This window comes from Cherax quadricarinatus, chromosome 7 (assembly GCF_038502225.1).
Source record: "Cherax quadricarinatus isolate ZL_2023a chromosome 7, ASM3850222v1, whole genome shotgun sequence".
Lineage (NCBI taxonomy): Eukaryota > Metazoa > Arthropoda > Malacostraca > Decapoda > Parastacidae > Cherax > Cherax quadricarinatus.
Genome location: NC_091298.1, coordinates 59,820,268 through 59,835,218, shown reverse-complemented (window position 1 = coordinate 59,835,218; position 14,951 = coordinate 59,820,268). Strand labels below are relative to the sequence as shown.

Genomic DNA, 14,951 nt, shown 5'->3' with positions numbered 1-14,951 from the left:
GTGTCAGCCCAATTTTAACCTCTAGAGCACGAAAATTCTTCCCAATATTCACTAACGTTTGTGTCCAATTCAACTATGGCGAGTCTCTTCTGCACAGGCGCCGAATTTTTTCCCATATTTTATAACATAAATTTTTATTAAATACAGTATGGCCATCTATTTACATATAACTACTGTATTTCTGGAAAATATATACAGTATTTTCCACACTCATTATTAACGTTAATATTTTAAAAATATTAAAGAGAGTCTAAGGAGCAAATCGCAAATACACAACACATTTAATGAGATTTTTGACACGGTCTTTCAGCCACCAGATTTTGAATACGTGGACACTAGCTAGAGATACAGCATCAGTCTGTCTCTGGGAGGGAGTGATGGAAATATACAGATCAATCAACCTCCGGAATTTCTATCTCCATGTGGGTTAGTACTGAGCATTGACAAGTGTTTATTACACTTTAGTTATTCAGGTTTAGCAAAATTTAGCTACTTTTAAGTGGAATTTTACATTTTGACTGACACAGTTACCACTTACGACATTTTGACCTATATGGTGTGGAAAATACTGTACATATTTTTCAGAAATACAGTAGTTATATGTAAATAGATAGCCATACTGTATTTAATAAAATTTATGTTATCGAAAACGGGAAGCTGCACATGCGCAGAAGGACAGTCGCCATTTTTTATTTTGAATTGAGTAACATACATTAATAAGGGGAAGAATTTTTCGTGCTCTAGAGGTTAAATTTGGGCTGACACCTCTCAAATAGGAGCCTAAATTGTTGGATGTGCATTCCTGCATAATTTGAGTATCAGGCGACAGGACAGGACAACTCCAGGAACCTCAGATAAGCTGTCTAATTTATGTTTAAATTCTGGCCAGTAAATTTTTCATAAATGTAGGCAAAAGGGGGGGTCCTGTACATGACACATTAATCTCCAGTCAAATTGGTGAGTGTTATGATTAAGATATATTCTCCTTCTGTTGTGGAAAATTACATTTTGCTGAATGTATCATTATATACATAACAGTAAATGAACATAGATAATTATTATTTATCAGTTAGACAAGTAGGAATTTGGGACACCTAGGTCGCAAAAAATGTCCCCTTCGATACCTACCACTGTCATATCCACAAGTTGCTCTGGACCCATTAATTAAATGAAATATACATCACCAGGAATGTTGGTAAATATATAAATTTGTGGACTGTATATTAAAATTAAAAAAGGATTACAGTATATACACACATTTACATAACAGAAGGAAAATATCTTATTATCACTCACCAATTTGACTGGAGATTAATGTGTATCATACTCAGAAAACCTCACTGTCTATCTATGAAAATAACACTGGCCAGGTTACTACATAAGACTTATCTGAGGTTCCTGGAGCTGTCTTGTCCAGTCGTCTGATATCTCAAGTTATGCAGTAATGCACATCCAACAATTTCGCCTCCTATTTGAGAGGTGTCAACCCAATTTTAACCTCTAGAGCACGAAAATTCTTCACATTATTAACTAACGTCTTACTCCATTCAAACAAAATGGCGACCGTCCTCTTTTTTTAAAAAATACACTTTTATTAAATACAATATAGGGCATCTATTTACCTATAAATTACCGTATTTCCGGAAAATATACAGTATTTTCCACATCTGTTATATAAAGGTGTATATATAAATATATATAAATATATATATATATATATATATATATATATATATATATATATATATATATATATATATCATTTATTAATTTTAATATACAGTCCACAAACATATATTTACCAGAATTCCTGGTGTATGTACATTTTATTTGTAAGTAATAGGTCCAGAGCAACTTGTGGATATGACAGTGGTAGGTATCGAAGGGGGACATTTTTTGCGACCTAGGTGTCCCAAATTCCTACTTGTCTAACTGATAAATAATAATTATCTTGGTTCATTTACTGTTATGTACATAATGATACATTCAGATAAAAGTAATTTTGCACATATGGGGTGAACGAGACTTCTCCCATCACCCATGAAAATTAAAATATAGCCATAAACATGTTAAAAGATGAAGATATTTAAAAGGTGAAGAAATGTTATCAGGATAAATGGAATAAAATGATGAGTGGTTATATGTGGGAAGTTATTAGAGAATGACACTTAAAACAAGAGAAAATGTCGCGCAACTGTCTTATTTAAAGTGAATATCCCTTGTTAATCGCCCTTTGTTGCATTTACAGTATAATACAGTGTCACACAATGATACAGTGTATCTCTTACTGTATAATACAATGCAGCATTTACAGTGTGGATAGTTCTGATGGCTTAAAATTACTTTATATGAGGTACGAGGCTGTACTAGCGCTGAAGAAAGACAATACGTATAGCCATTTTTTATTTACATATAATAAATAGTTATATAAAGTTATTACGACAGTAACAAACCCGCTAAAAGTCTTAATAATAATCTAATAACAAAAAATTCCCCTCTAATTCTTCAGAACAAAATTAAACTTAAATGAAAATGAGCAACTTAGCCTAGCAAGTTGAAGATGTGAAGACTGGATTATTATGTTAACTTCAGGTGTTATATATTGCTGACACTCTGGTTAACTGGATGTTCTTCACTCTGGTTAACTGGATGTTCTTCACTCTGGTTAACTGGATGTTCTTCACTCTGGTTAACTGGATGTTCTTCACTCTGGTTAACTGGATGTTCTTCACTCTGGTTAACTGGATGTTCTTCACTCTGGTTAACTGGATGTTCTTCACTCTGGTTAACTGGATGTTCTTCACTCTGGTTAACTGGATGTTCTTCACTCTGGTTAACTGGATGTTCTTCACTCTGGTTAACTGGATGTTCTTCACTCTGGTTAACTGGATGTGCTTCACTCTAGTTAACTGGATGTTCTTCACTCCACTCTGGTTAACTGGATGTTCTTCACTCTGGTTAACTGGATGTTCTTCACTCCACTCTGGTTAACTGGATGTGCTTCACTCTGGTTAACTGGATGTTCTTCACTCCACTCTGGTTAACTGGATTTGCTTCACTCTGGTTAACTGGATGTTCTTCACTCCACTCTGGTTAACTGGATGTTCTTCACTCTGGTTAACTGGATGTTCTTCACTCCACTCTGGTTAACTGGATGTGCCTCACTCCACTCTGGTTAACTGGATGTGCCTCACTCCACTCTGGTTAACTGGATGTGCCTCACTCCACTCTGGTTAACTGGATGTGCTTCACTCCACTCTGGTTAACTGGATGTGCTTCACTCCACTCTGGTTAACTGGATGTGCTTCACTCCACTCTGGTTAACTGGATGTGCTTCACTCCGCTCTGGTTAATTGGATGTGCTTCACTCCACTCTGGTTAATTGGATGTGCTTCACTCCACTCTGGTTAACTGGATGTGCTTCACTCCACTCTGGTTAACTGGATGTGCTTCACTCCACTCTGGTTAACTGGATGTGCTTCACTCCACTCTGGTTAACTGGATGTGCCTCACTCCACTCTGGTTAACTGGATGTGCTTCACTCCACTCTGGTTAACTGGATGTGCTTCACTCCACTCTGGTTAACTGGATGTGACTCACTCCACTCTGGTTAACTGGATGTGCTTCACTCCACTCTGGTTAACTGGATGTGCTTCACTCCACTCTGGTTAACTGGATGTGCTTCACTCCACTCTGGTTAACTGGATGTGCTTCACTCCACTCTGGTTAACTGGATGTGCTTCACTCCACTCTGGTTAACTGGATGTGCTTCACTCCACTCTGGTTAACTGGATGTGCTTCACTCCACTCTGGTTAACTGGATGTGCCTCACTCCACTCTGGTTAACTGGATGTGCTTCACTCCACTCTGGTTAACTGGATGTGACTCACTCCACTCTGGTTAACTGGATGTGACTCACTCCACTCTGGTTAACTGGATGTGCTTCACTCCACTCTGGTTAACTGGATGTGCTTCACTCCACTCTGGTTAACTGGATGTGCTTCACTCCACTCTGGTTAACTGGATGTGCTTCACTCCACTCTGGTTAACTGGATGTGCTTCACTCCACTCCTCGACTAACACTGACTGTTTAATGACCGTCGTTTACTCGATAGGCTTTCAACCCTATTAACCAATCAGAATTTCTTCTTTTTAAAGTAACTTATTTGCATTTTCAATGAACACAAATTACTGTATCTGTATGGATTACTCAAATACAGTTCTTTGGATTAAACATGAACATTTAGGCGCTAGTTACTAGTATGTTATGCAAGGCTGAACAACTCAAGTTGGGTGAAGACTTTCCAAGGCTGTCAGTATTTTAGTCAGTCACAACTTAAATACACCGAGAAGTGTATATCTATCAGTATGTGTATATACTGAGTTTAGTTTGATCCTCTTTTTTTTAGAGATTGGAGTATTTTTGACTGGTGGTGAATAAGTGTCATGCATCCTAAATGACCATTACAACAGCCGATAGGATTTACCCCCAATTAACCAACCTTAATCAGTAGGTAACGGCTTGCGAAACGTTGTCACAATAATATATCACATTAGTTACACCTGTCCTTTTACCCAACAACTTTAAGCCTGTGTATAACCTCTTCCTCATGAATATCTTGACATCTAAAATATATGAAACTCTTAGCTTGTATGCACTAAGACATACACCTCTCAGTGCGTATATCTCGGTTGAATGCACCACTTCTCGTCCGATCAGCGAAGTTAAAGCAACGCTGGGTTTGGTTTGTACTTGGGTGGATGACCGCCTGGGAACACCAATTGCTATTGGCATCGATTCTTTGCGAGGCTTTGTCATGGACCAGGCCGCGGGGGCGTTGACCCCTGAAACAACCTCCAAGTAAGAGACACCGGCTGTTAATCATCGCATTTACCCTGATATTCACTGATGTCAGAAAAAGAAAAGATCTTGTTGTATAAATGAATACACAAGAGGCTTATACAAGACATTATAATTTGAGTTAAGCTGTCACAGTGCAGCGCTTGTAGTGTGAGACAGTGTAACATTTACAGTATGATATAGTCTAGCACCTACAATGTGGTATAATCTAGCACTTACAGTGTGATATAATCTAGTACTTAGTGTGATATAATCGAGTACTTATAGTGTGATATAATCGAGCACTTACAGTGTGATATAATCTAGCACTTACAGTGTGATATAATCTAGTACTTAGTGTGATATAATCGAGCACTTATAGTGTGATATAATCGAGCACTTACAGTGTGATATAATCTAGTACTTACAGTGTGATATAATCTAGCACTTACAGTGTGATAGTCTAGCACTAATAGTGCAATACAGTGTAACACACTGTAATACAGTGTTGTTTTGAGATTATTTGAATTCATGGTGTAACTTTGAATGCTATAAAAAACTAGGCTGCTTGTGCAATGCTAAAATATAAAGTAATATTTCTTAATATATTTTTGTGATTTAATTCGTGTCTGCATAAATTACTCATTACGATTGTAACCAGATATAAATATACCTATAGTTCATTACCATTGTAAATTGTTTAGTTATCAAAACTTTACAGCCCGGTCCCTGGACCCATTATGTGCCCCTTTAATGTTGAGGTACAGTTCCTGGACCCATTATGTGCATCTGTAATGTTAAGGTACAGTCCCCAAACCTATTATGTACCTCTGTTATGTTGAGATATAGTCCCTGGACCCATTATATGCCTCTGTAATCTTTTAACTACCATCCACACCTTGGGTATGGTGTGACTACCACTCACACCATGGGAATGGTGTGACTACCACCCACTCTTGGGTATGGTGTGACTACCACCCACACCCTGGGTATGGTGTGACTACCACCCACACCTTGGGTATGGTGTGACTACCACCCACACCCTGGGTATGGGTTACCAAATAAAGATATTAAACTATATGGTCTTGTATCAGCGTCAATCAAAAAACAAAAGGACTCAAATATAAATACAATGGGAGGCAATCAGGTTTGATCTAAGGGAGGGAAGAACAGCTCTAATTCGTTGGATCAAGAGCCCTTCACCGGTATTAAGGCACCGCTGTTTAGGAGAGAAGGTACCCACGATAGCTAATACACAGGAACCATTATTTTTTTACTATGAAGTTAGCGTGGACAACAGAGATGTATGCAGTCTCACTAATATGGTACGTCAAGTCTGGAAATCGAACCCAGAGCCTTTTGGTTGTGAATCGGTTTCTTATCTGGAAACGGAGTATCTGACGTGGGGAACATCCACGTCCTGCCCCTGCCTGTCGTCGGCACAGAGGTCCAGCATCAGCACTGCACCAAGCAAGGGGCCCCCCTGGGCTCTCTGCTGGTTTACATCACTCTGCTGGCTCGTGCCCCACTGGGGGCTCTCTCCTCTCTGTGGGTCGTCTGCTGTGGCATGGTCTTCATCTTTGCTTGCCTCCTGCATCACCTCCTTCAGTATGTCTGTGATTCTGTTGAAAAGAAAAGCTTAAGAAAATCTCAAAGGTCGGCCATCACTAATCCGGCATCATTGGGACCTGTAGTTTGCCGGATTAGAGTAGTTAGGTTAGAATACACTTAAGTAACCTATCAATAGAGACACTTTCTGCTACATCTTCCTCATTTTAATCACTGCCTTCTCCTCCACTGGCTTGCTGCTGTGGATTTACAACCGTCTGCACAATTTCTGAGTCAGTATAATGATGAAATTTGAAATTATGCAGGCCAAAATTAGGGATACGGCCGGTTTGTTGAAAAAAAAATATATAAATATATATATATATATATATATATATATATATATATATATATATATATATATATATATATATATATATATATATGTGTGTGTGTGTGTGTGTGTGTGTGTGTGTGTGGGGAGTGACAGGCAATGAAATACGAAATTTGATCCAAGGAAAAGGAGAGGAGCTCTAGTTCCTTGGATAAAGAGCTCAGAGGGAGCGAACATCTCCTGTCTTACTTCATGGTTCTTCTCCTGTTCCTCTCAGTCTTGGGTATGAGTGTAGAGTGGATGGTGAACCTGCCCGCCGAGACCATGGTCACTTCTAGACCGTGATTCTCCTTGAAGTGCTGCAGAAACTCTTCCAAGGTCAGTTCACCCTCAACCTCGAACCTGTCCCAGAGTGTCCACTTCACTTCGTTGTACTGGAGGAACAGAGAGGCGTTAGTGAAAATGATCATAAGGAAACTCTAAACCCATAGCGGGCCATACAGCACCTTGGAGAATGGAAAGTAGGTTTGGCCCGAGGAAGGGAAAGGCAGCTCCAGTTCCTAGGATCAAGGGCTATTTACAAGCATAAATAACTGTACTGATAAAGATGCATTGTGATAAAGTAATTTTCTTCTGCTTGTCCGTTTCTTATATCTTACCGTGTTTTCCTCTGCTGGTTCAGGTTCCACCACACAGAACCTGCAGAGGCCGAGGTTGAACTCGCTGTTCTTGTAACGAGCGATGTCCTTGTGTCCCTGGGTCACCTTAAGCATCTCAAGGCTCACCAGGCCAGAGACCAGAGCCGTAGAGGTTACGATGGCCGGAATGATGCGTCCAGCGATCCTCTTGCTCTTGTGACGGTCGGCGGGTTCGATATTATAGTTGGCTGCACGGAGGTTCGATGCTGCTACAATGAAGTCAATATGCATATTGTAGTCATCGTCTTTCTCGAAGGTGAGAGGCGTAATGGAGACACCTGTCAGGCTCTCTGGAGGCGGGATGACCTCCAGGAGGTTGGAGAGCGACAGTTTCTCCATCTGGTCACTGACAGCATGTGTTGTGGTCTTCAGTTTAGGTCTGGGGAGATACGGAGCAACGGACACACCAGCCACGAGATCTTTCGTCTTTAATCGATCTCTCACTTGCCGAATTCCGTAAACCTCTGCCTTGAGGTTAGCTGCAGCGTATATATAGTCGAGGTGTAATTCATTCTCTGCATCGAACACTAGGTGGTGGGGACAGCGCTTTGTCCCGGACCAAAATGGTGCTCCATTACTCATTCTGAGGTCTGGAGGGAAATAGTGAAGAAGTTCCAAAATCTGGTTTTGGAACTGGTCCTGCCAGTGCCGTCTTGCCCAAGCCACACAGTCGGCGTAGGACCTCGGGCAGTCGTCGACCAGCGCACTCTTCAGTATCACCAGAGTGTCTACATCCTGCTGGTTGGGCAGTTTGAGAATCTCCTCCATCTTCCTCATTCCTGTAAGGTATTGTTTTGCGGTTTCTGGAGCTTGAGAAAACTCTCCCTCGAACATATCCCGCGCCCACTGCAAGGTGTGCTCTATGGCGCTGGGAAAGTTTCTGAGTGTACACATTGGAATGGGCTTCTCTGAAGGGGCTTGATAATGTGTGTAACGCTCTGTGAGGTGTGGTACCACCACCTGCACACTACCATTGGTACCCAGTGTCCCAGACTCCAGCAGAGGCTTCTGGTAATGCCAGCAGCACCTGTCCATATATCTCCTGGCCTCCACATTGTCTAGGGCGTTGGCCACACCGTCCAAACCCTCGTAGAAAGTTGCATCGTATACATGCTCCGTCTCCGGCCCGACGCGCACCTGGTGGGCGGTAATGTGCACACTGGCGTTCATTTTGGCCACGGCAGCAGCCGCAGTCTCAGATTTGGGCTTCTTAACATCCCACGGGCGGAAGAGAAACTGTCGATTCAAATTACTCTTCTCGATGATGTCCATGTCAGTAACAGTGATGTTTCCACCTTCGCCAGCACCAACCCCCAACATGGCGAAGTTCTTCAGGAGCTCGCAGCCAATGGCTCCGGCGCCAACTATGAAGTACTTGAGTTTTCCTAGTTTGTCCTGAAAGTCTCTGCCAAAAACAGCGACCTGGGCGTCATAGCGGTCTCCTCTCGGAGTACAGTCGCCTTGATAGAGCTTTTCAGTGTCCTCGGGTAGGCACTCTACAGCGTCAAAGTAAAGCCACTGGAATAACGGTGTGAATTTACCAGTACAGGCTTTTGTCACCTCTTGGGCAGCGACGCTACCAATCACCGCATTAATAGGCGCCAACTCACCCCTTGCTGTGTAAGCAAATGTCTTCAATAGATCCTCGTTGACGTTCTCCACTGGAGCCCTCCTTGACTCATTGACTTTGTAAAACACTCGCAGGAACTCTGCAGCATCTTCTTCACACCATGTTCTGGGGAGGTCACCGTGAAGAGCCACGTACTCGTGGAGCGCCAGGAATGCTAGATGAACCACACCTACGGTGTCTTCCTTGACCACGTCCACACAGGTGATACTTGGGTCCTCCAGTGACTCCTTCAGCGGCTTGAAGGTCATGGTTTTGCCCACCTTAACCTGCTTGGCCACACCTCCTCCTACATACTCCGAGAAACCTCGAGTGTCTCCTATGCTGAAGCTGGAGGGACTCAACACCTGTAGGAAAAGGAAAGTGATGTAACACCTCCTTGTCGTCAATCATCATTTAAAGCAAAAAGTGAAGTGACACAGAAGGAGAAAGTAAAGTTTAAAGATGACGTATTGCTGAAATAAACATTACTATTAGCAGCAGTAACAGTATTATAAAATAATAATTATTATTACTATTATTATTGTAAATTATTATTTATTATGCATTATTAATTATTATTAAAAAGAAATGCTAAAGCCGTGTGAATCATTCAGCACTGTCTAAATACACAAATCTCTGTATGAAGACTTCGCCAGCAGGCCAGCATAAGCATAAGGCACAGAGAGACTACTGAACTACATCCAATCTAGCATAGCTAAACCGAGGATCTCAAGAGTGTACTGTATTTTAGAGATAGTTCACTAGATCCAGTCAACAATAGTTCAGCAGCTGGAGTCAAACACGATAGAGATTCCAGTGGATGGAGACGCACTGACAACTGCGCATTACTGCAAGCCCCAAGTTATGCTTCCCTGCAGCACCGGCAGTAAGTTGTACTTCACATGGACTCCATCGTTGTTCTCTAGTCACTCAGACATACTCGACCACAAACCATTGTAAACCTAGCCACCTATGTCTTGAGCGTCTTAGAGGCCCTAGTATTGCAATGGAGAACCACCGTGACCTTGATTGCAGGTCATGGTGGAATCTAGAGGAACGAGGCTGCAGATGAAACTGTCAAATTAGCCACAAGGTATGAGCATATAACTATTATCATAGTAATCACTATGACAGACGATACTACTGGTCCAGTCAATTGCAAGAAATGAAATGCACACTTCGAGCATCAAGCTCAGACTTGTTTTACAAAACAGCCATATAACACTGTAATTACCAGGGTTCTGATCGGACAACTGCACACAGTTGTTCATCCACTGTGCGTGGGCTACCCAGCCAGAAGAACAGTGCTAACACTATCACCATACTGTCACACAGTCACTGATCCAATACCTGCCAGGCGACACAGTAACTTAGAAATCGCTTTCTGCTGCCACAACCATTAAATCAATATCCAGCCTATGACTTTTCTATGATTCCTGGGAATACTTATGCCTGTTTCAGTAACGTGTCTACGGTTCACCCCTACGATAACCCATGATAGTGATCTTGTGGCAACAAGGCCACAACTAACCAATTTTTATTTTCTATCACGCTGGCCGTCTCCCACCAAAGTAGGGTGACCAGAAAAAAAACACTTTCACCATCATTCACTCTATCACTGTCTCGCCAGAGGCGAGTAGATACTAAAGTTCAGATGCTCATCCAAACTACAAATAATTCCTTCTCCTGTATTAATTACTAAAAATTAAAAGAATACCAATGTCACAATTAAATATGAAACTCAACAGGAGCCATTCAGTGGGTCACCAAGGGCAAAAACCTGTGTCAGGTGATTTTGCCCACATGAATAAATAAACAATGCCAACAAGGTCCGTCCCTAACCTTAATACGATGCTGGTGAGGCAGGTTGAGCTGGGTCATGCCCTGGGCACCGGAGAAGGTCACGAGATCACCGTTGTTGAGGCCGTGAAAGGTCTTCTTCGGTAGAGTAACTACACCTTCCTTCTGCAAGAGAGATAAAATAATCACCTTCAAGAAGGGATCATCGTTTTTAAAACAGATACTCTGCACTGTAATGTTTTTTTCTGCAGTCATGCCTAGTATATACTCCGTCTCCCTCTCTCTTTCTCTCTTGTACCCCCTCCCTCTCTCCTTTCCTACCCTCCCAACTCTCATTCCCCTCCCTCACATACCTCCCTAGAGACGCTCTCAACGAGGAAGCTAGCAGGGTCTCTGCCGTTGGGATCCAACACCTGGAAATTCTCGCCGAAGTCGCAGAAGACAGAGCCGAAGAGCCCCCTGGAGGAGGCCACCACGAGAGCCACGCCGAGGCTGCGACACACTGAGGACACATACAGCTGCTCTTCCAGCGCTGAGTCTGAGATTGACAGGTGTTTGCATACACGTATGAGGGGCCAGGTGTGTCAAGAGGCAATTGTGAGTGGATGGGAAAGAGAGAAAGAGAATATTTAGTGACCAAAACAAGGTTTCTTTACATACGTATAGCAAAATATTTCAAGGAGTGTTATTAATAGCATTGTATTCCTTGAAGCAATACTTTCTGCATTATTTTTATTGATAATAAATATTATTTGCATTATTATTAACATTTAATATTACTATATTATTATTATATTAATATGTTAAGCATTATTTATATATTAGTTATTATTTTTATTATTATTATTATTAATTAATATTATATTATTAAGATAATATTCATGGAGACGCGCTAAACCCTAGGGGTCATACAGCACCAAAATAATAGGAGGTAATCAGGTCTGATCCAAGAAAGAGGGATGAGGGGGGTAGAAGAGCAGCTCATATTCCTTGAATCAAGAGCTCTCTTCAGGGTACGCCCACCTGTGAGTACGACAACGCTGCAGCCCCGGAGGAGGTGGTCATCCAGAGGTCGTGTCGTGGTCGTCACCTGAACATAATGGTTGAGTTCTGCCAGACGACCACAGCACGACTGGGCTCTGTTCCTGCCCAGGTCGTCGTGAGTCAGGAAGAACTGGCTGGACAGATCATGAATGGTCGTTGTCTTCGTGTCTTGCAAGGTCACGGACTTGACTCCGCTCAGAATGACGTTCTTGGCGATCTGAGAAACGTATGTGGGAACCATTTACAATGGTTGGTTAATGGAGCTTCATGTCTATCGACAAGTCACCTCTTCACGCCAGTCAATAATACCTTAATTCCTAAAATAGGGATTAAAGTAAATTATAAATTAGCCCTGAGGAAAATGTAGAATATAACTTTGATATATCTATGTCGAGCATTGGGAATTATATTAGGAGAGACGTAAATAATGAGTCTGAATGCCATAGGAACGCAGTTAGAAGCGTAAGTAGTAGATCTGTTAGAAGCGTAAGTAGTAGATCTGTTAGAAGCGTAAGTAGTAGATCTGTTAGAAGCGTAAGTAGTAGATCTGTTAGAAGCGTAAGTAGTAGATCTGTTAGAAGCGTAAGTAGTAGATCTGTCACTCGCTCTGACAACATGAACTAAGGTATGCATATTTACGGAACAACTTTCAATGTGAACAGACTCACTGATGTTGTAGTAGCCAGACTTGGTTATAAGTACATCTGGCAGTTTGGCAGACACACAGCTGATGATAAAACTAACTGCAAAGTATGTGGTCAACATACTTTGCTATGTGCTTAATTGTCCATTTATTGAAGAATACAGAAATAGACAGTATAACAACGTGTCTGATATATCACGGTATCTATTTTAATAAAAATAAGATACCGGACATATTAAGTAAATAGCCTAAATTTGGTTGCAGATGTACTTTTGTTAACCCTTTTAGGGCCTAGTTCCTAGGCCTTTTATGCATCCATATGCTCTTGTGTCACCATCCACGAGATGGATATATAGTGCACAATAAACTAGCCACTACCCCACACAGGATGGATTTAGGGTTCACAATAAACCAGCCACTTCGGCGACAAAATCCAAATCTAGCAAACTCTCAGTGTTTATAAACTGACAGACACACCTCTTGGTGTATATTTCAATGTGATTATTTACTCTGTAGATTTCGTGAGGCTTTGTACTTGGTGAGTAGGTAAGAATGAGTTTCAGTGCTTTTTGAGTAGGTAAGAATAAGTTTCAGGGCTTGGTGAGTAGGTAAGAATGAGTTTCAGTGCTTGGTGAGTAGGTAAGAATGAGTTTCAGTACTTGGTGAGTTAACAGGTTAAAATGTGTTTTTTTTTTGCTCGAAAAAAACAGAGCAGAAAAAAACAAGCAGAGAAATTCATTCTTAGGAATGAATTTCTCTGCTTCGTGAGTAAGAATGAATTTCAGTGCTTGGTGAATAAGTAATGACTTTCCCTGACGACCAAGCGTGACCTGACCCGATTATGACCTGTACTGACCTCGACGCCCAGCCCGCCAAGGCCAGAGATAAGAACATAAGCTGTGGCCATCCTGGAGGACGCGTCGTGACCCAAGACATAGAGCTGACGAGAGTAGAGTTCTTCGTCAAGATAGTTGTGTTTCCCTTCCATTATCCTTACTCTTGATGGGGTGACTCAAAGATAATGTTGTTACTCCCTGGTAGGTTTGATGATGGCATACCTGGTCCACCTGTCGGAAATGGTTATTTCAATTAATGAACACGCTGTTGACGACAGTTGGGTTAAGTAGGTTGTCAGGAAACAGGACGACTGTTTCCTGACGAGGGCCTTAGTCATGTATGACCTTCAGCTGGAGCTTATGGCCCTTTCACCAAGGCCTTCAACTGGCTTACCAGTCCACCTCTTTAAAAATTACTGTTATAATTAGAAGCATTAGATGATGCTTGCATGTAGTTGTTCTTTTTATTATTATTATTAAATATTAGCCGGTATTCTCCCGCCCCGGGCCTTTTCCAAGTGGTGGCCCGGCCTTGGCTCCCTCTTTAGGGAGTGTCTGGGACCTAAGTCTCCTATGGGAGGAGGCACAAGTACCTCCTCATCTTTGGGACCAACTGTCCCCAGGCCTAGCCACAAGCTAGGCCTCTCTGGTCTGCCATCCCCGCCCCAAGGAGGCAAATGGGAATGACAGTCTTATGAGCTAAAGGCTCGGGCTCAGGCACCTGCCCTACCCTAGAAGGGTTAGGCATGGTATCGATGTGTAGTTGTTCTTATGAAGCGAGAAAGTAAATGAAGTTTGACATTATTGGGATGTTTTCACTGTACAAATTTATACTACTGTCTCAAAAAATCATTCGTCAGTTCTCCTGAAGGAAGTACATATCATCATATTTTTTACCATAACTTTGATCTCGTTGTCATAAAAAAAAGGTAATTGCTCTAAGAATAAAGAACTAAGCTCCCGCAATTTACATTAGATTCTTTGATGCAAATCAAACGTCAAAACATTTCACAAAAATACTCACCTGAGTGTCTGTCTGGGCGAGGAAGAGAGAATTAGAATATTTTTACAGTTAAAAGCTCAAGACACAGTAACACCTTCGTGAACACTGAAGATGGTACGCCAGAAACACTTTTCTACTGTTGTAGCTTCAAACACTGAAGATGGTACACCATCAACATAACTCTGCCGTCGTAACTACATTAATATTACATTCTTGAGGGAGAGCTAAACCTACACGAGTCACAGTCTGTAAGAATGGAAGGCATTCAGATTCGATTCAAGGAACTGGAGTACAAGTCCAATTCTTTAGATCAAGAGCCCCTCACCAGCACCGAGGAACCTACCCTAATGGACTCTGTAACTACAATAAACTACTCACAAACAGGTAACTACACCAGGACGGCAGCTCCTCCACCTTCCACCACTTCTGCGAGTGTGTCAGCCGCCTCATACAGTGACTGATATAAGCCTTTCAATGCTGCCTCCTAGTGGAATATTCTCTCAATCTTACACCTCTTCCTCGCTTGAAATAATGTAACTGTCTATTGTTGAATCATTATTAATTTTTACATAGAAATCACGTTTTAGACACCTGTA

At 41.7% G+C, this 14,951-nt stretch overlaps 1 protein-coding gene across 3 annotated transcripts; it reads right to left on the bottom strand.

Annotated features, from left to right (window-relative positions):
• Positions 1 to 1,908: 1,908 nt before the first annotated feature.
• On the bottom strand, positions 1,909 to 14,855 carry LOC128686893 (ubiquitin-like modifier-activating enzyme 1). Of its 3 annotated transcripts, XR_011391694.1 has the most exons (9): positions 14,734 to 14,855; positions 13,373 to 13,583; positions 11,853 to 12,090; positions 11,183 to 11,367; positions 10,872 to 10,994; positions 7,382 to 9,394; positions 6,972 to 7,156; positions 5,854 to 6,462; positions 1,909 to 5,738 (listed from the first exon to the last, which is right to left on the bottom strand). XR_011391694.1 is itself a non-coding variant. In XM_070082550.1 (8 exons), exons 2-8 carry the CDS (start codon positions 13,502 to 13,504, stop codon positions 6,219 to 6,221), a joined length of 3,120 nt encoding a protein of 1,039 aa, XP_069938651.1. In that variant the 5' UTR covers positions 13,505 to 13,583; positions 14,734 to 14,855; the 3' UTR covers positions 1,909 to 6,218. The 3 variants fall into 3 exon arrangements, 2 of the variants coding, with proteins under 2 accessions (XP_069938651.1, XP_069938652.1); XM_070082550.1 differs by having other exon boundaries at positions 1,909 to 6,462; XM_070082551.1 differs by lacking the exon at positions 14,734 to 14,855 and adding an exon at positions 14,377 to 14,682 and having other exon boundaries at positions 1,909 to 6,462.
• Positions 14,856 to 14,951: the final 96 nt, after the last annotated feature.

Excerpts from the sequence above, each read along its gene's own strand:
- LOC128686893 (XM_070082550.1), bottom strand. The coding sequence starts at position 13,504 with ATGGAAGGGAAACACAACTATCTTGACGAAGAACTCTACTCTCGTCAG. Across the intron at positions 7,157-7,381 it reads AACCAGCAGAGGAAAACACG|TACAACGAAGTGAAGTGGAC; the intron begins GTAAGATATAAG and ends CTGTTCCTCCAG. Across the intron at positions 6,463-6,971 it reads AACAGGAGAAGAACCATGAA|AATCACAGACATACTGAAGG; the intron begins GTAAGACAGGAG and ends TCTTTTCAACAG.